We start from the raw sequence: 26,360 nt of genomic DNA, 5'->3' as shown, positions 1-26,360 counted from the left end.
AATCTAAAGCTATAGCATAGTCTTTGAGGCATAGCATCTCAATAGAATTCAACATTGTCTTTATCAAACAAAAAGTATTTTCCTCAGAAATGGAAATATAAGCTACCACAAAATATAGAGAAAGACTTTAAAAAAAATAAAAAAAACCCTTCAAGTCTCTGAAGAAAGAAATTAAAGAAGACATCAGAAGATGGAAAGAGCTCCCATGCTAATGGATCTCTAGGATTAACATAGTGAAAATGGCCATACTGCCAAAAGCAGTTTACAGATTCAATGAAATTCCCATCAAAATACCAAAACAATTCCTTATAGAACTTGAAAGAAAAATTCTTCACTTCATATGCAAAAACAAAAAACTCAGACTGGCCAAAACGATCCTGTACAACAACCAATCTTCTGGAAATGTCTCCATCCCTACCCTCAAGCTGTACTACAAAGCAATATTAATAAAAAGTAATAAAAACAGCATGGTTCTGGCATACAAACAGAATGCTGGATCAATGGAATCAAATTGAAGAACCCAGATAGAAACCCACACACCTATAGATACTTGATTTTTGACAAAGAAGCAAAAGTCATACAATGAAAAACAAAACAAAACAAAACAAAACAAAACAAAACAGCATTTCAACAAATGGTGCAGGTCTAACTGGATGTCTACATGTGCAAAAATGCAACTGATCCATATTTATGAACCTGCACCAAATTAAAGTCCAAGTGGATCAAAGACTGCAACATAAAACCAGATACAATAAACCTATTGGAAGAAAAAGTGGGGAAGAGCCTTGAACTCATTGGCACAGGAGACAACTTCCTGAACAGAACACCAACAGCACAGAGACTAACAATCAATAAATGGGACCTCATGAAACTGAAAAACTTCTGTAAAGCAAAGGACACTGTTTTAAGAACAAAATGACAACCTACAGACTGGGAAAGGATCTTCACCAACCTTATATCTGACAAAGGTCTAACAGAATATATGAAGAACTCAAAAAGTTAAAAAGCAACAAATCAAGTAATCCAAATAAAAATGGGGTACAGAGCTAAACATAGAATTCTCAGTAGAAGAATATAGAATGGTAGATAAACACTTAAAGAAATGCTCAATGCCCTTAGTCATCAGGGGGATGCAAATCAAAACGACCTTGAGATTTCATCTTACAGCTATCAGAATGATTAAGATCAAAAAATCAAGTGACAACACATGCTGGAGAGGATGTGGAGAAAGGAGAACTCTCCTTCATTGCTGGAGTAATGTGAACTTGTACAACCACTTTGGAAATCAATCTGGCGCTTTCTCAGACAATTAGGAATCGTGCTTCCTCAAGATCCAGCTATACCACTCCTAGGCATGTAGCCAAAAGATGCTGAAGTATACAACAAGGACATTTGTTCAACCATGTTTGTAGCAGCTTTATTCATAACAGCCAGAACCTGGAAACAAACCAGATGTCCCTCAACGGAGGAATGGATACAGAAATTGTGGTACATTTACACAATGGAATACTATTCAGCAATTAAAAACAAGGAAATCATGAAATTTGCAGACAAATGTTTGGAACTAGAAAGGATCATCCTGAGTGAGGTATCTCAGAAAAGAAAGACACGAACAGTATATTCTCACTTATAAGTGGATACTAGACATATAGGATAAAGCTACAAAAATCTGTACACCTAAACAAGCTGAGCTAGAAGGAGGACCCTGGGTAAGATGATCCATCCACACTCAGAGAGGCAAACCGGACAGACAATGGAAGAAGGAGAAAACTGGAAACAGGACAGGAGCCTGCCACAGAGGTCCTCTGAAAGACTCAACCCAGCAGTGTATCAAAGCAGATACTGAGACTCAAAACCAAATTTTGGCCATAGTGCAGGGACTCGTAGGAAAAAAGGGGGAGATAGTAAGACCTGGAGAGGACAGGAGCTCCATGAGGAGAGCAAAAGAACCCAAATATCTGGGCACAGGGGTCTTTTCTGACATGATACTCCAACCAAGGACCATTCATGGATATAACCTAGAACCCCTGCTCAGATGTAGCTCATGGTAGCTCAGTATCCAAGTGGTTTCCTCTTAGTAAGGGGAACAGGGATTTTCTCTGACATGAACTCAGTGGCTGGGTCTTTGACCATCCCCACCTGAGGGGGAACAACCTTGTCAGGCCACAGAGGAGGACAATGCAGCCATTTCTGATGAGACCTGATAAGCTAGGCTGAGAAGGAAGGCGAGGAGTACCTCCCCTATGCATAGACTTGGAGAGGGGCATAAGTGGAAATGAGAGAGTGAGGGTGGGATTGGGAGAGGAGGAAGGAGGAGGCTAAAGGTGGGAAACAAAGTGAAAAAATTCTAATTAATATTACAAATGAATATTTAATTAAAAAAAAGAAAATCGACATCTTCACATTGGTCTATTAAATACATATATGTTGCACATCTGCTAAATGGCAGGCAACTTTCCAGATGTATGGAATAAATTTCTGGTGAAGCAGCTGTGGCATCAACCATTCTGTAGGTGACTCTAACAAATCTACTGTAAAATAAGGAAATAGCAGTAATTTTTTTTTTGTTATTCACCATATTTCATCCAGGTTTCTATTTAATTTGGCCACAAGTAAACAATAATACCTTCTGTTATTTCTTTGTTCATTAACATATCTACTATTTTTTAGTACCTACTATGCTTAAAACTTAATTTTACAATACTGTAAAGTATCATATTCATCTAAGTCAGGCATATAGCTTTCCTATACCTGAGGTGATGAAATATAGAACAAATAGAGAAACAGTTAGAACAAACATAGAGCTATTATATTTCACCTTCTAAATTATAAGTAGTGGTGTTGTGTGAGACACAGAGGCCATTGACCTGGTATTTATGATGAGCAATGCTGAAGGAGCTTTCTGGGCATAGGAACTGAATTGGCAAAGGCAGGACATGGGGAAGCACCAATGTGGAATAAGACTGTCAAGAGGCAGTCTTGGTGAAGCATGTGGTGTATAGGAGGACACAAAGACACCAGAGAGTATAATCAGTCCCAGAGCATGTGATCAGTCTGGCAAAGCATGAGACTTTGTTTGTGCAGTTCATGCACTTAACTGTACCACTTATTGTGAGAAATGCAAGCAGTGTGTATAGCTGACCTCTTCCTGTTAAACAATTAATCACTTATAATGAACATGTCCAGATAAACTCAAGATAAACACAAAGAAACAGCTCCCGCTGAGCTGTTTCCCTACAGCCTTACTCTACTGGGGGTGGAAAACAGAGAAAAGCAGGCACTTGGGCTGTAAGCACAGTCCTGAAGGCATGTATTCAGAGCCAATGGGTTTGTAGCAATCGCTTCTGGTGCCTCTCAGTGTGAACTTGAGTTCTCGGGGAATTTTTGTCTTACAAGGATTACTCTAGTCTTGTACATACCTCTGACACTGCCAAGTGCTGCCTTACATTGTTGCTCTTGAAGGACACTGTTCTCTGGCTGTAAAACTCAAGCTTGTGGAATTCTTCAGTTTGCTCTGTACAGATGCAGTTATAAGGCATTCATGACCTGTGAGAGGTGGCTGACGATATGCTGAGCATATACAAAGGAGAGTGACTCCTGAAGAAACAGTTTGCTAACTAGAAAGCATAAATTATGACAGAGACTAGTAGTAAAACCTCAAATCGGTTTTTAGGTGATCTTGATGGCGACTACTGTTCATTGTGTTTTAACGTTTCATACGAAGCAAGTTGCTCCCTACGAGATGAGAGTAACTATTTCTAGGACAGCTGCAGATGATGAATAAAGGCTCTAGTTATATGTGCATGGATGGCTTTCTCCCAGTGTACATTTGTATTAAAACATACATAATTGAAGGTGCAAAGAAGCTTTGCAGTAACTTTCAGGTGTACTCTGCCTTTGCTTGTCACATCAATCCCTGTTCACTACCCTCTAGGTGGTGATAAAATTCATATGTGATTTTTTTTTGTGCTACTCCAAACCTGTGTCTTACAAGTAAATGAGTTAAATAATATCAAACAAATTCTTAAATATTATCTAACAGTTAGCTATAAATCATCCTTTAAAATTGAAGCCTCCCCAGAACCACAACAGGTCATGAATATTGATAATCTTGAAAATAAGGAAGTAAACAATGTTCCAAAACTCATTAGACCACATGTCTCACTGTCAGATGAAGTGGTCTTTCACTCCACGTTTATTTCATAAGCTCTGAAACGCACACACTTAGTTAAACAGTTCCTTCTGATTTTCTTCAGAGACCAAAATCGTAGAAGGCACACTGGTACTTCCCGATAAATAAATGGACGTGTTGATGGACAGCAATGCATTCATTTATTTGTTTAATACATTCATATCAGGCAGTTACTGTTACCTCAGTTCTTTCAGTCAAGGCAGAAAGATTAAAACATAAGCAAATTAACAGTTTATTCTAGAACAGAGCCTTTTTATCTAGATAAAAGGAAAGGATAAAAGCACAAATACGAAGCACAACATGACAATAATGAAAATGTGAATGCTAATAAATAACAGTGTTACTGCACTACCACTGCTACTGCTACTAATACTACTACTAATAATAATTATAACAGGATGTTGTGTAAACAGGTGGTACAGAAAGGCGCTACAGTGTATCCTTTCATGGGCTGTACTGAGTGCCGCTTTGCAATGTTACTCTTTTGTCAAAGGCTAATATCAAGATAAAGTATAAGTATTGTAGTTATCTAATACAAAGCAAGACAAGTAAATGACACAGATGCAAAAGTCCCAGACTGAATGAAAGTGAGTCATGAAAACAAAAGAAGGGACAAAAGGAAACCAATAGACGATGAAGTAGGGGAAGATGAACAAGTAGATGAGCAGGCCCAGTGCCTTGGTTCTCAGCAAGGAGTTTGAATTCAACCTCAAGCGTTCTCGGTAAACACAGATGTGTTTGAACATATACATGACCTAATGTAATGGCTCTTTAAGATAGTTATTTAGGGTGTCTATTCTGGAGATAGACAAGGGGCAAGTGTACAGACAGTAAAACTCATAGGATCATGAAAGATCCTAAGGAAATGGTGCTGTGGTAGAGACAACAAGAGGAAGTGAATGGAATCTGCATAGTTTTTAATAAATCACAGAACATACAGAGGCTCAGATAATTCTTCTAAAGAGTAAAGAAGAACTGCACCATTTACAAATGTTTTCTCCTCTTCAATCTTTTGTTTAGTAGTTGATTGACTATCCCTATTTCTCCCTCTCTCTTTGCCTCTCATACCTGCTACTGAAAGGGAATATACCATAATTAGACCTTACTTTTAAAACTGAGTTTATTGCTTCTGTACGTATTCTATAAATAGCTCACATATACTCGGTATTTATTTTACTATCATGTTTTTTTCTATCATGCTTAGCAGAAAGACTTTTAGAAAGCCAGTGATTGAAATGATGATGAATAAATTAAAAATATATAGAGTTCATAATTATACAAAAGCACTTTCAAATATTTGAAATTGTCTGGGCATTATCATTTGGAATGTAAGCAATCAACCCAATGCTTTCTGTGTAAACAATGGTGTAAGTTGACCTTTATCATTATCTTGGTCACCTCAGATGCATATACCAGGTACATCTGTGACAATATCTCCAAAGATGTTTAACTTAAGAGAGAAAGACCAAACCTCAGTGTAGGTGGTATGGAACGTGCTGGATCCTTGAATTGACTGACAATGGAAAAATGAGAAAGCAAGTTGAGCATCAACATTCATCTCTCCAAGCTGTGAGACTGTAGCTATTACGATACCAGTCTCTCCCTTTTCAGATATGCCATCCTTGCCAGGGAAGACTTTACCACTCTCTGACCTAAGCCAGCCTTTTCTCTTTCTGCTTTAAATTATCTTTTAATTATCTGTGTGGTCAGTTGTAGCAATGAGAAAAGTAACTTAACATGGGAAGGAGATCAGGACTTATCACAATGGTTAAATCAAATCTGTATGACATGCTAAAGCACATAAGTAATCCCTGGTACATATGAGCTCTCATTTCACTTAATCTGCCTAAGTTCATCATTCAGATAAACTGTATTGTCTTACTATAAAAAAGTCAATCAATTTCACTACCACTTAAGATGGACTTTTTCAGAAGATCAGGGGTATTTTTTTTTTGGTTTAGAACTATTCTAATTTGTGCTATATAAATTTTTTAAAACTCCCTGAATAGCAAAAACTAATTCATCTTCAAATTATATATTGCCTTAAGTTTATATGAATATATAGGCTATAATATGATTACCAAATCAATATGGAAAAATGAGAGCAAAAATCAATCAACTTATATTCCAAAAGCTAGCACTGGCAAATGTTCATTCGATGTAATCATGATGTCCGGCTTTTCCGTTACAATGTAAATTATATCCTTTTCCCCAACATTATTATTGTATTTTAGCCTGTAATTATATTAGTCTTGATTTATACACTTTCTTTGAAACATTTTCTTTAAAGTGGACTGCACTGAACAATTATAACTGAGATAGCTTGAAAACCATTTTGACAATGTATCTAGTTGATTGATTTTTATGGTTGTTTCTTAGCTGAAAATCAGAGTCGTGTTTATTTATTTTATGTATTTATTTATACTTCAGAATTTTTACTTTACACAAGCATACAAACCAGTTGTGTACTTACATTAAAAACCAACAAGTTTAGGCAAGTTTAGGCTGAGAAGCTTCTTTAGAAGCAAACACTTGTGTCTAGCTGGCAAGGAGCAGGGGGTGACATACAGAGTGCAGCAGTAGGCACAGAGCATCCCCACACTTAACAGAAATCAGTATGGTGTGCCTGATGCTACTGTGTTTCCCTTTTATAATATGCTATCGCTTTAGAATTTTTGCACATACATATAAAGTTTTCACCAAATCTCCTTTCCTTCCTTTCAGTTCCTTCCCTATTTGCTACCACTTCTTTTCCATCCCAACTTCATGTGTCTTTGTACCTTCGATTTTAAACTCATTGTGCTTCATGTATGTGCGCGGATATAGAATAATCTTTTGATCCATATGTAGCCTTTTAATAGACATAGTCATGAAAAAAAAAAAAGACAACTTAGTCTCCTACTCCCAGCAGCCACCACTTGCAAATAGTTTGTCATCCATGGCTTGAACTTTATGGATTTCAAATATGTATAATTTAGGCAATTGAGATGGTTTAATAGACAAAAGCATTTGTCTTCATGCTTGAAGACTTGAGTATGCTCTCCAGAACCCCCACAGTGGAAAAAGAGGAAAAATTCACTCAGGTTATCTCCTGATATTTACATATACACCATAGCACGCTGTGACCTCTTTTCCAAATAAAAAATGCAAAAAGGTTCATCCTGAGTGAGGTATCCCAGAAACAGAAAGACACACATGGTATATACTCACTTATAAGTGGACACTAGGCATATAATATAGGATAAAGCTACCAAAATCTGTATACCTAAAGAAGCTGAGCTAGAAGGAAGATCCTGGGTAAGGTGATCAATACTCAGTCAGAAAGGCAAGAGGGATGGACATTGAACATTGGAAGGTGAAAACAGGAAACAGATAGGAGCCTACCACAGAGGGGCTCTGAAAGACCCAGCAGTGTATCAAAACAGATACTGAGACTCATAACCAAAATTTAGGCATAGTGAAGGGAATCTTATTAAAGAAGGGAGAGATAGTAAGACATGTAAGGGACAGGAGCTCCACAAGGAGAGCAACAGAACCAAAAAATCTGGGCACAGTGGTCTTTTCTGAGACTGATACGCCAACCAAGGATCATTCTTGAATATAACCTAGAACCCCTGCTCAGATACAGCTCATGGCAGCTCAGTATCCAATTGGGTACCCTAGTAAGGGGAACAGGGATTGTCTCGGACATCAACTCAGTGTCTAGCTCTTTGAATACCTCCCCCTGATGGGGGAGTAGCCTTGCCAGGCCAACAGAGGAGGACAATGCAGCCAGTCCTGATGAGACGTGATAAGCTAGGGTCAGATGGAATGGAAGGAAGACCTCCTCTATCTGTGGACTTGGAAAGGGGCAGGGAGGAGATAAGGGAGGGAGGGTGGAAATGGGAAGGAATGAGGGAGGGGACTACAGCTCGGATAAAAAGTGAATAAACTGTAATTATATATAAAAAATGAAAATTTAATTGAATATTATAACTATCACCATACATATTTAAGCCACTGTTTTAATATTTATATAGAAATGGCTACCTAAATGTATATTTTATATGCTATATATCCCTTTAAAATTTCTAGACTATCTGTCATAATGTAGTGAGAAAAATAAAGACCATAATAATGCATATTGGAAATAATAAGAATATCTTATATTGTCCAACATATACTAAGAAGTAATTAAGAGTAATGTATGTGCTGCTGAAGTTCATTATCAAAATGCAAATCTTTATTATATCAGAATAATCCATGTTGTACTATTTTGAAAATATAAATATTGTAGACATTACGTCTTCATTGACCTTCTGTTCAAGCTGTGGCATCTTGAAGGTGTCTGAGAGGTTCTATTCTTGCGTCATCAGTAAGTTTTTATTTTTAATTTTTTCACCGACAGGATCATTCCCCAAACAGTGAATAGATGAAACAATCTCTTACACACTGCTCTCCCAATGTGTAGGTTAATAGTGACATTAAAAATATCAAAGTCTACATATAAATTTGAAGACCTGCTGAACACAGTTTTGCATGCTTTTAATCCCAGCATTCCACGAGGCAGAGACAGGAGGACAGGAGGATCTTTGTGAGTTTGAGGCCAGCTTGGGGTCCACAAAGTGATTCCAGGACAGCCAGACTACACATTGAAACCCTGTCTCAAAAAAAAAAAAAAAAAAAAACAAAACAAAAAAAACAAAACAAAAACAAAAACAAAAAAAAATAAAACAAAACAAAACAAAAAACCAAAAACAAAAACCTTTCATTATCTGGCCTTTTATTTTCTCTGGTTTGTTTTCTGAACTTTCTGTCAACCATAACCCAGTAGCATTCCATTCAGAATCTCTACATTTTCTACTCTTTAATCCATATGGTTAGAAATCTGGCTTCATTCACATCTGTATACACATGTCAATAGGTATATAAATGTCAGCAGGCACAGAAAATTTGTTTGTCAGGATGTAAATAAAATCCATTCCTCCACCTCTAGGTACCTTTCCTTGTTAATGTATGTCAGTACTTGATATTATATACTATCACATAATCTTTTAAAGTTGCAATGTTTGATTATTATTATTATTATTATGTCATACACATTCCAGGCAATAATGTGAGGTAGTCCTAGCACACTTCATCAGTTTGCATGAGTCAATAACATTTTCAAAATAACCTTGTGACAGTAGAACAAAAATATTAACATTACTGTAATATCCCAGTATCACTCAAATGTCACCGGCTTTGTGTGAACGATTTTGCTACACAATTTTATCACTACATACAATTGCCCACTTATCACCATAGTCTGTATGGTGAATAGTTTATGTCACTGTCTACAATTATGTTTCTCTCTGCCAACATCTGGAGATTATTCATCTCTATTTCCAGAAAATTATCATTTCAAAAATATAATGTATATGTGCATTCCATGGTCTGCCTAACCATTAATTTGCTGAAGGGCATCTTCACAGATTATATCATGGGGCTTTTGCAAATTAATCTTGTAAAATCACACAGATCTTTGTCTAGATTTACTTTATTTCGCTGATATAAATGCAAGAGTACAAGCACTTAGCTCTATGGTAATGCATGTGATATAAATTTTAGGATCCCAATCCCCACTAGATGTCCTGTAACTACAGAGTCTCAGTGACTTTGACTTGTATTTCAGTGTTTAAAAAAGTGCTTGGCACAGTGTAAAGAGTATGAACAAGTATGCTGTGGATCCTCGTGGAAACTGATTTCATGTGCACAGATTATTTTGTATAAAATATTTTGTATTTTGTATAAAATATTTTGTATAAAAGTAAGGATTAAATTGTGACTCTTCAAAATTTGATTTCCATGAAAGCTAGTTTAGGCATTAGTAAGAAGTATAGTCATAGTATCTGACCATCAAGCATCCAGAGATTGTTACTTGAAACTTACATTGGAGAACAGGTCAGGCAGAAAATCTGAAAAGCTGGTTTCTTAAAGGTATCTGTATGGTCTCAACACAGCCACATTAATTTCTATTCTAACAATGCATTGGGATCCAGTGAGGACTAGAATTGCTGGGTTATTTCTTTGGCCATTTGATTATTCATTTAACTAGATGACCAACAACAGTGGGTAGCATAGCTAGCTCCTTAGTAGTAAGTCTAAGGTAGACTCCCTACGGAACTAGCAGATGTTTTTTGCTAAACATGGATTGAATCCTGGGCAAGTAGGAACACTTTTCTTACAAACAATGTCAAATGTGCAAATAAAGAACTTTCTGAAATGACTGGGGAAGACTTTGTAGAAAAATGAAATCATAAATTGGATCTCACAGGTTTTTGAAGCATCTCTATTCCAGAATAATCTCTATAGAATTGTTGGTGAGTTTGTTCGAGAAGCTCGGGCATATTAGTATGAGTGCAACACCCTCAAGGATTCACCTTGGGGTAAAATTCAGAAAATGTTTATGTTCAGTTTATTATTTTTTCTGACAGTCAAATGGTTTTTCAATAAGAAAAGGGATAAAAAGAACCATTCATAGTTGTCTGAAGTACAGTTTTGAAATCTCTTGAATTTTGTGTATATTAGATATTTTCACTTAGAACATCAGAGACATCCGTCTGTGTATGGACAGAGTGTCCATATATGTTGTCTATATCTGTCAACCAAACATTTTTTTCAACCAAACTTTTTTTTACAACCAAACCATTTTTAGTCACCAGCCAAAGAACACAAAACAAAAACAAAAACAAAAAAACAAAGAAACGAAAAAAAAATTGGAATGCTGGTTACTACGCATAGACATTGAACTACGAACATTTAATGAGGGCAAGCCAATATGTCTTGCTTGATATTGCTTTACATAATGTCTGAGTTCCTCACATAATATGACTTGATTTATCTTAAACAAAGACAGAATCAAAAACAGCAAAATTCTACACATTTATGACCTTGCACACCCAGAATATTGCTGGCTTATCTTTAGGGGCTTCCTTGTTTAGTTTCATTAAGCCACTAAAATTCCTTAGAGATTATTCCAGAACACTGTTTCCAATCATCTCTTTTTTTTTTCTTCAGCTTATAACCTTATGAGATTTTATTTATCTATTTATTTATTTATCTATTTATTTATTTATTTATTTCAATGTATTCACATTGTATCCCAGCTGTAGCTCCCTTCCTCAACCCCTCCCAATTCTACTCTCCCTCCCTCTTCTCCTCCCATGCCCCTCTCTCAGTCCACTGATAGGGGAGGTCCTCATCCATTGACCCTAGCCTATCTGGTCTCCCCTTTATGATTACATTAGACTATCTGGAGTGGGAACCAGACACTCATGTGTTTTAGAGGTCCTCAATTGATTTTAGTGTAAAAACATGGCAGAGAAAGAAAGTTTTTGAACCTTTTGAGTTACTTTAACCATTGTACCTGTTAAATAAATTAGAATATGGTGTCAAATCCATTCACTAGAATCTCTATGTCAGGCAAAAGAATATGAACCCAGACACATGTGTACAGATGTATGTGATTTTTCACAAAGAAGCCAGAAATATACAGTGGTTAAAAGGTTATTTAAAAAACTCTGCATCTTCAAGAAATGGTGGTGGTCAAACTGGATGTTGGCATGTACAATAAGTCAAACATATCTGTATTTATTATGCTTCACAAAACTCAAGTCCAAGTGGATGAAAGACTGTAACCTTAAACCCAATCAACTGAGCCTGATAGAAAATAAACTGGGAAACGGAATTAGCGCAGGAAGAGACTTTCAGAATAAAACACCCATAGAACAGACACTAAGAATAAATTACACCCCACAACACCGAAAAAGTTCTATAGAGCACTATCGATGGGACCAACAGGCATCCTACGAAATGGAAAAATACTTTTACTGCTTCATATCCAATAGAGGTTAATATCCAAAATATCAAGAAACTAGGTATTAAAAAAACAAATGTTCCAATTAAAAATGAGATAGATCTAAACAGAGATTTCTCATTAGAGTAATCCTTAATAGCCGAGAAATACTTAAGTCATCAGGGAAATGCAAATCAAAACCACTTTGAGATTCCATCTTACATCTGTCATAATCCTAAGATCAATAATAGAAGTAACAGCTCTTGCTGGTGAGGATGTGGAACACGGGGGACATTTCATTGCTGATGGGAAGACAAACTTGTACAGATACTTTGGAAATAAATATGGCAGTTTCTCACAAAAATGGGAATAGATATACCTGAAGACCCAGCAATACTACTCTTGGACGTATACCCAGAGGACTCTTCATGCTACTACAAGAATGTGCTCAACTATGTTCACTGTCTCTTTATTCATAATACTGGAAACAGTCTAAATGTTCCTTTACTGAAGAATGGATGAAGAAAATGTGCCATATTTATACAATGGAGTATCACTCAGCTGTTAAAAAATGACATCATGAAATTTGCAGACAAATGAATGTAACTAAAAACAAAACAAAACAAACAAAAAAAAAAAAACCCCTCATCCTGAGTGAGATAACTCAGACCCAGAAAGACAAATATGGTATGTATTCAGTTATAAGTGAATTAGATGTTAAGTGAATGAAAATAAACCTACAATCCACAGACACAGAAAGGTTAGGTAAAGAGAAGGGCTATAGGTTGGATGCATGGATCTCCCTGGGAAGAGCAAATATAAGAAGTTCTGTAGGTGAATAGGCAGCAGGTGGGATGAGAGAGGGAGGGATCATGTTGTGGATAGGGATGGAGAGAGAGGTTACATGGAGAGATAGCTGAAGTGGGGCGGCATTAGGGAGCTATATGGAAACTTACTGCAGTGGAACCTTCCTGAAATCTATGCAGGTGACTCTCGTAAGGACTCCTGGGAATTGAGGATACAGTATCTTAACTGGCCAAATTTTTATAGCCAAGTTAAACTTTCCAGTGGTAGGTGGCATTCTACTGAGTTGTTGGCCAAATAGGTCCTCTGGAATTCCAAAATCAAACAAACAAACAAACAAAAAACAACAAAACCCAGGGTGCTGGTGCTAGGATGGAAGGTTGCTTCCTGAAAACTGATAGTGGGGACCCATTGCCGAAGACAACTTCCACAAAACTCACTGAACATCAGAGAGGTCGAGCTGCTGAGAGTTCAGAGGCCTCGTCCCTATGTTCTAGTCTCTTTGGCCTGAGAATATATTCTGCAGGCTGTGGAAAGAGAAACCAGAATGACAACCAAGCCACAAAACCTAAAACCTGTCCTGGCTGGGAATGTGCTGAAGCAATGCTAATATAGATCTTAGGGAAGTGGCCAACCAATTTTGGTTTAACTTGAAGCCTAAACGACAAGAGATAGCCTGTGTTTCATACGGCTTGGAAGGTCGCGAACCAGAGAATGGAGAGCCCAGAGACCTAAAGCATAGCTAGGCATGACTGGAAATCAAACAAACAAACAAACAAACAAACAAACACACAAACAAACAAAAACCAAAACTAAAAAACAATGAGATGATTTCTAATGGTATTCTGCAATACTCATAGATCAGAGCCTTGTCCAGTTGTCATCAGATAAGCTTTCTTAGGCAGCAGATAGAAAAGGATGCAGACACCTAAAGAGAGACACTATACAGAGAGAGAGAGAAGCTAAATTACTATTCTCCATTGAGTCCCTCCCCTTGGAGATCCTGAAACTCCATGGAAGAGGGAGGGAAAAGGCCAGGAATAAGAGGAGCTAGAAGAAACTAGGAAAAAGATGCACTGAATAAGCAGGGTTCCCACGATCTCCCAGAGACTGAAACAGCAAACATAGGCCCTGCTTGGGGCTGCACCACTTTCTGTGTGTGCCTGTTAAGGCTGTTATTTGGTTTGTTTTGGGACTCTTTAACAGTAGGAGCATGTATATATCTGACCCTTTTATCTGCTCTTGAGACTCTTTTCTCATACTGTGTTGTCTTGCCCAGCCTAAGTGTAAGGGCTTTCTCCTTCTGATACTGTATTTAGTTTTGTTTTGTTTTTTACTTTTTAATTTTTTTCTTTATTAATTACACTTTATTAATTTTTTATCTCCCTGTGGTTCCCTCCCTCCTCCCCTCCCAACACTTCCTTGCCTCTACCCTCTGCATGCATGCCCCTCCCAAAGTCCACTGATAGGGGAAGACTTCTTTTTCTTCCTTCTGATCCTAGTCAATTGGGTCTCACCAGGAGTGGCTGCCTTGTCTTCTTCTGTGGCCTGGTAATGCTGCTTCCCTCTCAGGGGAAGGCAATTAAAGAGCAGGCCAATCAGTTCATGTCAGAGACAGTCCCTGTTCCTATTACAATGGAACCCACTTGGATACTGAACTGCCATAGGCTACATCTGTGCAGGGGTCTTAGGTTATCTCCATGCATAGTCCTTGGTTGGAATAGCAGTCTCAGGAAAGACCCCTGTGCTCAGATTTTTTGGTTCTGTTGTTCTCCTTGTGGAGTTCCTGTCCTCTCCAGATCTTACTGTTTTCCATTTCTTTCCTAAGATTCCCTGCACTCTGCCCAAAAGTTGCCCAGAAGTCTTAGCATCTACATTGATAGTCTGCAGGGCAGAGCTTTTCAGAGGTCCTCTGTGTCAGGATCCTGACTTTTCCCCTCTGTTCTCCTTCTTCTGATGTCCAGCCTCTTTGCCTTTCTGGATAGGAATTGAGCATTTTAGCAAGAGTCCTCCCTCTTGATTAGTTCCTTTAGCTGTACAGATTTTAGTAGGTTTATCCTATATTATATGTCTAAATGAGTGAGTATATACCATGTGCATCTTTCTGCTTCTGGGATAGCTCACTCAGGATGATCTTTTCCTGATCCCACCATTTACCTGCAAATTTCATGATTTCCTTGTTTTTTATTGCTGGGTAATATTCCATTGTGTAGATATACGACAATTTGTGCATCCATTCTTCAGTTGAGGGGCCTCTGGGCTGTTTTCAGCTTCTGGCTATTGCAAATAAGGTTGCTACACACATGGTTGAGCAAATGTCCTTATTATGTACTTGAGAATCTTTTGGATATATGCCTAGGAGTGGTATAGCTGGATCTTGAGGAAGCACTATTTCTAGTTGTCTGGGAAAGAACCAGATTTCTTTCCAGAGTGGTTGTACCAGTTTACATTCCCACCAGCAGTGGAGGAGGGTTCCCCTTTCTCCACAACCTCTCCAGCATGTGTTGTCACTTGAGTTTTTGATCTTAGCCATTCTGATGGGTATAAGGTGAAATCTTAGGGTCGTTTTGAATTGCATTTCCCTGATGGCTAATGAGGTTGAGCATTTCTTTAAGTGTTTCTCTGCCATTCGATATTCCTCTGCAGAGAATTCTCTGTTTAGTTCTGTACCCCATTTTTTAATTGGATTACTTGATTTTTTGCTCTTGAACTTCTTTAGTTCTTTATATATACTGGATATTAGCCCTCTGTCAGATATAGGGTTGGTGAAGATCCTTTCCCAATCTGTAGGCTGTCGTTTTGTTCTGAGGACATGGTCCTTTGCTTTACAGAAGCTTTTCAGTTTCATGAGGTCCCATTTATTGATTGTTGCTCTTAGAGCCTGTGCTGTTGGTATTCTGTTCAGGAAGCCTATAGCCAACATCAAACTCAATGGAGAGAAACTTAAATCATTCCCAGTGAAATCAGGGACAAGGCAAGGCTGTCCACTCTCTCCATATCTCTCCAACATTGTTCTTGAAGTCCTAGCTAGAGCAATAATACAGTTGAAGGAGATCAAAGGTATACAAATTGTAAAGGAAGAAGTCAAAGTATCACTGTCTGCAGATGATATGATAGTATACCTGAGTGACCCCAAAAATTCTACCAGGGAACTCCTACACGTGATTAACACCTTCAGCAAAGTGGCTGGATACAAAATTAACTCAAAAAAAAAAAAATCAGTAGCCTTCCTGTATACAAAAGACAAAAGGGCTGAGAAAGAAATTAGGAAAACAACACCCTTCACAGTAGCCACAAGTACATAAAGTACCTTGGTGTGAACCTAACCAAGCAAGTCAAAGACTTGTATGAAAAAAATTTCAGTCTCTGAAGAAAGAATTAGGAGAAGATATCAGAAGATGGAAAAATCTCCCATGCTCATGGCTTGGCAGGATTAATATAGTAAAAATGGCCATCTTACCAAAAGCAATCTACAGATTCAATGCAATTCCCATCAAATTACCAACACAATTCTTTACAGACCTTGAAAGAAAAATTCTCACATTCATATGGAACAACAAGAAACCCAGAATTGCTGAAACAATTCTCTACAGTAAAAGATCTTCAGGAGGTATCTCCATCCCTGATCTCAAGCTGTATTATAGAGCAACAATACTAAAAACTGCATGGTATTGACATAGAAACAGACTGGTGGATCAATGGAATCGAATAGAAGACCCTGACCTAAATCCACACACTTATGGACACCTGATTTTTTACAAAGATGCCAAATCCATTAAATGGAAACAAATGGTGCTGGTCTAACTGGAAGTCTACATGTAGAAAAATGCAAATAGATCCATACTTATCACCCCGCACAAAACTAAAGTCCAAGTGGATCAAAGACCTCAACATAAAACCAGACACACTAAACCACTTAGAAGAAAAAGCGGGGAAGAGCCTAGAACTCATTGGCATAGGAGACAACTTCCTATATTTAGTTTTGATGTGTTTCATGGTAGTCTGTTGGTGGCCTGATTTTTTCTAAAGTGAAGACAGATAGAGAGTGGACCTGGGGAGTAGCTGGAAGAAGTGGAGGGGCAGAACTTATTGTATAAGAAAGGAATCTACTTTTTTTGATTCAAAGAAAAAAAAAAAGAAAAAGAAAAAAGTAAAAGCAAAAAAAAAGTTTTCTAAAACTTTGAAGTTTTCATTAAGGCACCCTGGTTCCAGGATAATAGCAGAAATGAAAAAAAGAAAGAAATCAAGCGTGCTAAAATTAGGAATCAACAAACATAAAAACAGAAATTCTTGCAGAAAAACATAAAGCTTCATTTGAAATCTCTCCTTGCTATGCACCAATTGTTCTTAAATAATAAAATTAAAATATTTAGAAAAATGTATGTTTATCAATACACATTTCCATCATATTTTAAAACATTACAACATTCTAGTTGTAAAAATTTCTGAGTGCAGAGACAACTTATCTGATCCCAACAAAGAATCTTTTGTCAGAAGATAAGACAAAGGTTATTTATGCCAGTCTTTGCAGACATCTTATTTCTGGTACACAGCACAGTGAAGTCTCAGCAAGCATCTGTTGAGTTGAGATATCCGAAGAGAAACACAAAGTACAGAACAATTAAGGTTTCAACTGGCCAACCTTCTGTTGATTGAGAGCTATTCCTAAAACCAGGTGTATTTCACAATCTTCCCTATGAAGCACTGTTTTCTCTAGATATAGATGGATAATCTGTAAGTTAATGGTCCTTAATTTTAATGAAGCTAAAGATCACATTAGTACCTAAAACTAACATTACACAGGTTATAACACCTTTTTAGGAATATGCATTTCTACATATATATTTAAGAGGAATTAATGAAAATAGAGGCTATACATTTGAATGAGAGCAAGGATTATATGGGAGGGGAAAGAAGAAATGATCTGATTATACTACAATCTGTAACAAGTAAAAGAAATTTAAAAACATTTTTTTCTAAGACATTAAATCCAGGACACTGGCCAAATACTCTACCTGTAGGGTAGAAATAGGACAATCATTCATATGTTTAATGTTTTGAAACTATCAGAAACGCATACTACTTTCAAATATATTATTAATTCAATTACAAATAATTATTGAAATGACAAATAAAATTGGCTAAATTTAATAAAAGTGATGTTTTCTTTTTATAGAAATGAAATTCACAAGTCCAGTTATCAAAAGCTTAATATGTTAATCCATATTTTGATAATACAAAATTGTGATCAACCTATTTTACAGTAGGTAACAAAATATATAAAGAAGAAATATTACAGTCTACATTTGTTTTCTGAGTATCTTTCACGGTGGGATAAGGGTTTACTAAGCTTTATATCTTGAGTTAACCTAATAACATGGACCACATCTTTAATAAGCCAGGCATCATTCTACTTCCTGAGTTTGGCGTGCTCCAAGGACAAACTCTTTTTTTAAGGGAAAAAAAGCGAAAGCTGTGTAACTGTGTGTTGCAGTCGGAAGAATGCACAGGATGACTCATTGGGAAGATGGGCAGAGTTCTGGTCATGAAGAAATTGTCCTTCTCGAAGGCATTAAATTTGTTACTAGGCAACGAACAAAATATGGGTACTTCTAGCACACTCTGAATGCAGCATCTTGTAGAAAACTCCTTACTTAAAATGTTTTTTTTCAGAAGCCTCTTCTCTTGACAACTAAATTAGGCATGCAGTTTGTCTTGTTATTTGTATGCTTTAATTTACACATATATCTGAACGTTAGTGTGTCAATATCACATAATTATTTGTCATTTTAGAAGCAAATATAATTTGGCAAGTCTACACCAAATCTATTACTTAATGTTATTATAATATTCTTACATGGTTATATTACCATCACATTTTTAATATAATTAAAAATCCATATAATGGCTATACTACAGAAACAAGAACAGCAAAACCAATTAGAGGGTAGAACATAGTCTCTGACTCATTGCTAGTTTGAATATTTTTTTACCCAAATTAAGTGCACTTTTGCCCTCAAATACAGCAACTCCATTCCCAGGTTTACTTAAATGAGCTGAAAATGGATGTCCACAAAAAGCCCTGTACATGAACTTGCATAGCAGTTTCATTTATTTTTTCCCAAAACTAAAAACAGCCAATAAAGCAAAATATTTTTCAGTAGACAAATATGCAAACAAAACTGGTAAAACTAAAAAATGAACATTTTTAGCGTTAAAAAAATAAAGAACTACAAAGATACAGACTCTTTATTACAGAGAAGCCCTAAATGCATATTTTTTAAATTTTATTAATTACACTTTATTCATTTTGTATCCCCCCATAAGCCCCTTCCTCCTCCCTGCCGATCCCACCCTCCCTCCCCTTTCGGCATGCATGCCACTCCCCAAGTCCACTGATAGGGGAGGTTCTCCTCTTCTTTCTGATCTTAGTCTATCAGTTCTCATCAAAAGTGGCTGCATATTTTAAGCAATAATTATCCATTTGAAAGTTAACACAGTCTAAGATTCTAACAATTTCACACACTGGAAAAGATACAACCATGGAGGCAAAAACAGTATCAGCAACTGTTGAAAGTAAAGAAATGAACATGAAAGGATCTACGGCTACAAGACAGGGGGTGTTTAGCTAAGTTAAACTGTATTATGTGACTGTAATGGGGAATATATAATTTAATGCTTTTCAAATCCCATGTAACTGTATGATAGAATATGTGGACCCTAGAATAAAATAAGGGCTCTAGTTTGTAGCACTGTAGAAAAATTGGAAGTTTTGGGGCATTTAACTACAGCTCTCAGGAGGAGGCAGGGGGATCCCTGTCAGTTTGAGGCCAGTCTGATCTACATAATGAAGTCCAGACCAACAAACAACTATATAGTGAGACCCTGTCTCAAGACAAAACAAACCAAATATTATAACAAAAGTCATTACTAATGTACGTTTTATGCAAGCAAAAATGCTAAAATTAAGGCCCATTTATCTAGAAGAGATAAATGAATCTTATAATATTTCTATTCATTTTTTTTCCTGTAAACTAAAACAACACTAAGAATAAAGTTTACACAGTTTTCAAAATCTAAAACTTTCATTGGTAATATTGGTGCTGGCACTGGAAAAGATTTTTGGAGTTTATATCATTGATAAATTTCCTCCTAAATTAAATTAGTTAAATTATACATTTGTCAATCATGTATCATGAAAATTAAAGTTTTTGATTGTCTATAATTATATATTCACAAATATATTTAGTTTATATTCTCTTTTTAAATTATTTTTATTAATTACAGCTTATTCATATAGAACTTACTTAGTATTTTTTTTTCTAATAGAATATTGTTGTGCTTGCTTGTGTTCTAATGGGAGGGAAAGAAAAGTGTGGACTTGGAGGGGTAGGTAAGTTGGGGGGAGCAGGGAGGAGCTGGAGGAAGCTGGAGAAGGACAAACTAAGAAGATTTCATGAAAAAACTCTTCAATAAGAAAGAAAAAATAGCATATTTTAATTGTATCAATAAAATTAAATGTTACCTATGAATTAAAAATGTCACTGTGATATTAGTACACTTCTCAATTTCTTGACTTTCAATGTAGTTTAGCTTTCAAAAACACTAATGATCGCTTTGCCTAACATCTATTGCTATATAAAGAAAAGGTAGAACTCACTTATTTTTTTTAATTGTCACTTTTAGATTTTTTAAGTCTCATGAAAGATTTTTCTAATATTTATGTGGGTGTGTTGTTGATTTTTGGTTAATCTACCTTTTAAAGTATTTCTGGGTGGTACTGATATCTTATCACACCTTGGGTAGCAATCCTCTTGAAAATATCTGGGCCATAAACCTGTTATGATAATAAAAACCAACTCAAATTTCTGTCTAGCTAGGGATTAACCAGCTTTTTCCTACTTCTCCTACCTGAAGAATCTCTTAGGCTCTATTGCTTCTAAATCTGCTTTTTCAACATATAATCCTTTTCAATTCCACCTGAAAGAGGAAGGTTTGATAACCTCTGTGCTGTAAGCACGCTTCCATTTAGTCATAATACTTTCCTGGCTTATGTGAACCCAAGGTCATCTATTTCTAGTTCAATACCTTAATTTATATGTTTTCAATTGGGGAAAGGTCAAATGACGGACTCAAGGTCACTTATCCAATAACTGTAAAGGTCATATCTCAAATCCCAATTTCTGAGTCTAAATTCAATCCTCTTTCACCCATTTTTGTCTTTCTTCTAATAATGGTGCATACCGTAGGAGATGGACTGGGTAATTTAGATATAAAAATACCAGATCTGAATTGAATTTAATAGCTATGGGCTTTCCATTGCAATTCTTGAGAGACATTTAAAGTTTGGAGGAAGTAAGTTACAGGAAAGAGGAGAGGTTTTATGTTTTAAAGTAAGCCTTGAAATTCAGCAATAAATTGAGAATGTCCAGCTTAATATGAGATAATAGACTGAACACTTGCATCTTCCACTGTGTGAAAGTAGGAGCAAGAACAATCTTATGCTTCCTCATATCTAATGATCTACTTGAAAGTGCTCCTCCAACTATTTATGGTTGCCAGATGCAGATGGAAAGGTCCTGACAACATCTTTCAAGAATAATCCACTTTGGGAAAAACAAATAATGATTTAATGCCATCTGTGTGCCTTATAGATCTCGAAACATGATGGAAAGAAATTAAGCTATCTCATATATAATAGGAAAATAAATGCAGGAGATGCTTTTTATATCAAGAATTGTTTCACACAATATTTTCTGATCATTGTTTCCCCTCAGCCTACTCCTCATAAATTCTTCACAACTTCCCAATGACTTAACTCCATGTTCTTTCTCTCTCTAGCAAGCAAAAATAGAATAAAAAGAAACAAAGACAAAGGAAACACAATAAACTCATACATACACACAAACAAATCTCACATAACTATAAGATATAACACCATAATATATAGGCAAACAAACAAACAAACCCAAAAGAGTAAGACAAAATAATGCCAAAAACAAAAAAATATGAGAAAAACAACCTACAAAAAGACCACTGAGTTTGTTTTGTATTTGGCCACCTATTTAGAACACAGGCCCTACGTTTTAGAGTAATTAATATATCCAATGAGATTCTATTACTGAAAACATTTTTTTTTCTTGGCAAGCAGTTATAATTTACAGATAGATTCTTGGTTAGAGTGTTTGCCTAATCTCAGTACTATGAGCCACACTGCCTAGTTTTATGTCAAGTCAAATTGACAGAAGCTAGAATCATCTAGCTTCTGAATCATCTGAAAGGTGGGGACCTTAACTGAGAAAATATCTACATAAGATCTGGCTATAAGATATTTTCTTAATTAGTGATTCACTGCAGTGGACCTAGTCTAATGAGAGTGAAGCCACCCTTCTGCTTATGGTCCTAGGTTCAATAAGAACGCAGATCATTTAAGCTATTAATCAAGATCCAGCTATACCTCTCCTAGGCATATAACCAAAATATGCTCATGTATGCAACAAGGACATTTGCTCTACCATGTTTGTAGGAGCTCTAATTTTAATAGCCAGAATATGGAAACAACCCAGATGTCTCTCAGTGGAGGAATGGATACAGAAATTTTGCTAAATTTACAGTATGGAACACCACTCAGTAATTAAAAACAAGGAAACTATGAAATTTACAAGCAAATGGTGGGAACTAGAAAAGATCATCCTGAGTGAGGAATCCCAAAAGCAGAAAGACACACATGGCATATACTCACATGTGGCTATTAGACATATAATATAGGATAAACATACTGAAATCTGTACACCTAAAGAAGCTAAGCAAGGAGGACCCTGGATAAAATGATCAATCCTCACTCAGAAAGGCAAATGGGAAGGACATCAGAAGAGGGAGAAAACAGGCAACAGGACAGGAGCCTAACACAGAGGGCCTTTGAAATACTCTGCCCAGCAAAGTATCAAAACAAATGCTGAGACTCATAGCCAAACTTTGGGCAGAGTGCAGGGAATCTTATGAAAGAAGGGAGAGATAGAAAGACCTGGAGGAGCTCCACAAGCAGAGCAACAGAACCAAAAAATCTGGGCCCAGGGGTCTTTTCTGAGACTGATACTCCAACCAAGGACCATGATGGAAATTACCTAGAATCCCTGCACATATGTAGCCCATGGCAATTCAGTCTCTAAGTGTGTTCCCTTGTAATGGGAACAGGGACTGTCTCTGACATAACTCAGTGGCTGGCTCTTTGATCACCTTCCCCTGAAGGGGGAGCAACCTTGCCAGGCCACAAAGGAAGACAATGCAACCAGTCCTGATGAGCCCAGAGTGGCTAGCTAGGGTCAGATGGAAGGGGAGGAGGGCTTCCACTATCAGTGGATTTGGGAAGAGTTGTGGGAGGAATGAGGGAGGAAGAGTGGGATTGGGAGTGGTTGAGGGAGGAGACTGCAGCTGGAATACATAGTGAATTTAACTGTAATTTATAAAAAAATAAATACATTTTAAAAATTAAAAAATAGTTTCTAATTTTCTCATTGGTGATCTGAGAATTGGAGGTAATTTAAGAAAGGTTATGTCCCAATTGTAAGCACTAAATGGCAAATGTGTAGCAAATTTCTCCAGAAGTTTTACATTTTACAAACTAAATTCCATGGAAAGACTCTAGAAAATCACAAGATGTTTTCCATGTCTAAGGGCTAAGACACGGAATGTCTGCTCTAGGACTCTGGAAATATGACTCAAGTTGATGTTTCAAGATGGGGTTTCTGATTTTCAAACCATTGTCCTAAGTGCCTCTTTGGTATTCATCAGAAATATTCTCTCCTCACTCTTTCTAACCAAGCTCTCTCCCATCCCTTGTTGCCCTGATCAGTATCCCTATAACATCCAGTCTGCATGTGGCTACCTCTGCAGGGCCATCCTGCCTCAGCTCAGAGTATACTATGGGCTCCCTGTGTGCAAGGATGCATGCCACTCATCAGTGTTTCCATGTTTATTGAATTTTTCAAAGATTTTCACATAGAAACATCAATATGTAGGAAGGAGAAAACTAGGTTATATATTGGTTAAAGTCTAAAGCATTATTTTATTTTATTTTCCTTCTCCCCCTTGCACTGCTTGTGAACCTGATCATCAGAATAACTGCTGGAATATTTGGAGGATGTAGCTTTTTGGACACGAATGAAAGAGAGAGACAAATATTATAACAAGAAAGATGACTTACTGTATATTGAGCTGGATAATACTGAAAAAAACTAGCAAGCATATTACTATTCATATTCAGCATGGGGACTAAAACAGCCCTCATCCTGGGAGGTAGAGAGAGACAGCATGAGTCAAAATGCCCAGACTCTGAGCTGCTCTACAATTCTATGACTAGACCACAAACAATAAGGTAATTACATATACACAATAGATCAATAACAGTAAAAACACAGTGAATATAAATAACTTACTGTGCTGACAGTGAATTCCATTAAATCCCTGGGGACATTTACAAACATAGCCTATGAATGTGTCTCCTCGATAGGCTTCACTTATCTCACAGGTTCCTCCATTGTGGCAGGGGTTGGGAATACAGGGACCTGAAAGACAGAAACAACGAGCTTCATAATGCATGTGCTTAACAAAAAGTATTACACCAACCTTTTCAGTTGACAATTTTGTTCTTGATATTCTGTAGGAAAAGCACCACTCTTTGAACTCTGAAGAATGGCCTGAGTTTTAATATAGGTGCCATTACTTTTTAGGTGTGAGATATTGGGAAATAATTAGATTTTTCTATTGCTTTGGTTTGGTCTTGTGATAATTGTTAATTCAGTAAAATTAACTTTAGTGGTTATACTACAGTTGAAAAGAAGTCATATACTAAAATATGCAAAACAGTACCAGCGACATATTATATATTAAAACTAGCCGTAATTCAATAATCAGAATTTCTTCTCCTTGTTGAACAATTACTCCTGAATCACAGTTTCTAAAATGCTTTTGACCTTACTGATGAAAAAGGAAATCTGACTCCCCAAATATAGAGAAAGTCAAGTGGACAAACGTTTGTAGTAATTTTTGGAATCTTTATAAGTTTGAGAAGAATAACAGCCTTAGATAAACTTTTGTTTTCTACCCTAAACAGAATAGGTCATAAAGAACTGTATGTTTGAATAAAAAGGTCATGAAAACCATTTTGCAGTGTTTGAGAATGTAAGTTCAACAAAGACTGAGAACTACTGCAAAAAATAGAGTCATTCGGAGATTTCTCTGGACTAAACCAGCTGTTGCCAGTGTGACTGGCTGGCAGCATTCAGCTACTGCTTCGCAGGATCTACAATAGCCACATTCACTCCAGGTCACACTCCTGAGGCAATGACAGAGCACAGTGGCGTCTCAAACTGGGCCATGCCCACCTGGTATGGACTCCTCAAGTGCATGTATATTCTGCACTCAGGGATGCTCTTCTGCTACAGCTGAGGTTTGCTGGGAAACCCTATCAGTCTGAAGCTTTTTGTAGGTAATGCTTTCTTTTCTTTGTTGTCAAAATTCAGAAGTGATAGGCTGTGTCACAATATGAGGACTTCTGCTAGGCTCTCATGTTTTCCCGTTCTATTTTGTCCCACATAAGCATTCCTTACAATACTTTATATGACATTCACTTTTCTGGAGTAATGCTAACTCAGTGAAGACAAGACCCAGAGTAAAGATTCTGAGGTGGAGTCTAGGAAATCAAGGAAAGGTTTTTCTTGAAAAATGAAAAAAGACCAAACAAAAATAATTTGAAAATATTAGAATATAAAACCTTTGCCTTGTCCTAGTAGGAGACAAAACTGAAGACAGGTCATTGAAAATGTCTATGACTAACAATGGGTGCATGGTAGCCAAGATGAGACAGATCATTAACTCACACTTATCTTTGGAAAAGTAGAATAGAGAAGAAGATGAAACTGGGAAAGTCAAATCTACTGTTACTTTGTGGAAAAAATCAGGGGTAACGTTAGAGACCAGTCAGAAAGAATTCATTTTTGAAAGTGTAGATTGTAGAACACATTGTGAGGAAACTCAATGAAAAGAAAGCTATATACAGGTGTTAGAAAATGAATGTTGGGTTATGAATCTAAATGTTTGACAAGTCACGAAGAGTGAATCCAAAGTCCTGAAGGAATATCAAGAGAAAAGCAAGAACTTTCAGCTGAGACAAGAAGGAAGGCAGAGAACTGGATACAACAGTACTGAAGATATGGGACAGCTATTAGAAGATGGACCAAACAGGGTTGGTGACAGAGTACAATGGGAAAAGTAGACCTGAAGGAAGAAGGAAGTTCACTGTCTTCACACAGAGGACAACATGCACAAGTAATTCAACACATGCTGGAGAGGCTTTGGAGAAAGGGGAACCCTCCTCCACTGCTGGTGGGAATGTAAACTTGTACAACCACTCTGGAAATAAATCTGGTGCTTTCTCAGACAACTAGGCATAGCGCTTCCTCAAGATCCAGCCATACCACTCCTAGGCATATATCCAAAAGGGGCTCAAATACACAATAAGGACATTTGTTCAACTGTGTTTGTAGCAGC

At 36.8% G+C, this 26,360-nt stretch overlaps 1 protein-coding gene across 3 annotated transcripts in view; it reads right to left on the bottom strand.

Annotated features, from left to right (window-relative positions):
- The window catches only part of Edil3 (EGF like repeats and discoidin domains 3), a 567,408-nt gene that overhangs the window by 278,876 nt on the left and 262,172 nt on the right, over positions 1–26,360 (bottom strand). For all 3 annotated transcript variants that reach the window (XM_055625558.1, XM_055625559.1, XM_055625560.1), the window contains one exon: positions 24,248–24,376. In XM_055625558.1, coding sequence (XP_055481533.1) covers positions 24,248–24,376 — 129 coding nt within the window. The remainder of the gene's footprint in view (positions 1–24,247; positions 24,377–26,360) is intronic.

This window comes from Psammomys obesus, unplaced genomic scaffold (assembly GCF_907164565.1).
Source record: "Psammomys obesus unplaced genomic scaffold, mPsaObe1.curated_primary_1811, whole genome shotgun sequence".
In the NCBI taxonomy this organism is placed as follows: domain Eukaryota; kingdom Metazoa; phylum Chordata; class Mammalia; order Rodentia; family Muridae; genus Psammomys; species Psammomys obesus.
The sequence above is the reverse complement of the archived record's forward strand: the minus strand, read 5'-3'. Positions and strand labels throughout refer to the sequence as shown.